General features: G+C 38.3%; 1 protein-coding gene across 2 annotated transcripts in view; it reads left to right on the plus strand.

Moving 5' to 3' along the window:
- The first annotated feature begins 88 nt into the window (after positions 1 to 88).
- Positions 89 to 793, plus strand: part of LOC107574026 (gastrula zinc finger protein XlCGF57.1-like) — a 3159-nt gene continuing 2454 nt past the window's right edge. Inside the window, exons 1-2 of one of the 2 annotated variants that reach the window (XM_016260499.1) lie at positions 89 to 202; positions 281 to 457. In XM_016260499.1, the coding sequence (XP_016115985.1) occupies positions 409 to 457 (49 nt within the window). In that variant the 5' untranslated portion in view covers positions 89 to 202; positions 281 to 408. Of the gene's footprint in view, positions 458 to 793 lie in introns of both variants that reach the window. The other variant, XM_016260498.1, reaches the window with a different exon arrangement.

Raw genomic sequence — 793 nt, forward strand, 5'->3', positions numbered from 1 at the left:
GATTCATACTGAAGCAGCAGTCACGTGGTTTTCAGACGAACGAAGCGTCGACGTCCTAGATCACGTGCTTCAGGCGAAACGAATCAAGCTCCGATACAGCGCTTTATTATGAAGCTTTGCGTTGAACGTAACATATATACAGCGCTATCTGTGCACATTTCAGGCGTTTGCCGACGGAAATGAACGTTTAGCAGGCAGCAATGTACATATGTTAAAAGAAGACCTGAGTGTTTGTGAATCAATTTAACAACCGATTTATATATATGTTTCATTTGACCAGATCTGCTCTTCCTATCACACAAGAATAACCCCTCTTCTCCTACAACAATTCATCAGTAAATGCTGGAATATTCACATCACCCTAAAAAGTGAAGAAGAAGATAGAGTTTAAGAAAGAGCAGAGAGAACATGAATGAACCCTGCAGAATAAAACAAGAAGATACTGAAGAACAAAGAGGTTGGTGTTTATTCTTGATTCTTCATTACAGATGCTGAAGAACATTAACCTATAACACATGAACATCACAGGGACGTCTATTTGATGTCAAGCAGTTCATCAGATTTAGTGCTGTAGTTAGAAAATTCGTAAGAGCTGTGAAATAAGAGTTAAAGGAAATTTCCATGAAATTAGTACATAATGATGCTTTCCTTTCTTTAGTTGTTAACAAATGGTCAGTGAAATAAGGTTTGAGAAACATTCATATTGATTGTTGTCAACATTAGGAGGTTGGACTACATATTAGGGGTGTGCCGGTGTCCTGACATTTTATCCTTCCCGTCAGATTGTCCTACC

Source organism: Sinocyclocheilus grahami, unplaced genomic scaffold (genome assembly GCF_001515645.1).
Source record: "Sinocyclocheilus grahami isolate Dianchi unplaced genomic scaffold, SAMN03320097.WGS_v1.1 scaffold2096.1, whole genome shotgun sequence".
Lineage (NCBI taxonomy): Eukaryota > Metazoa > Chordata > Actinopteri > Cypriniformes > Cyprinidae > Sinocyclocheilus > Sinocyclocheilus grahami.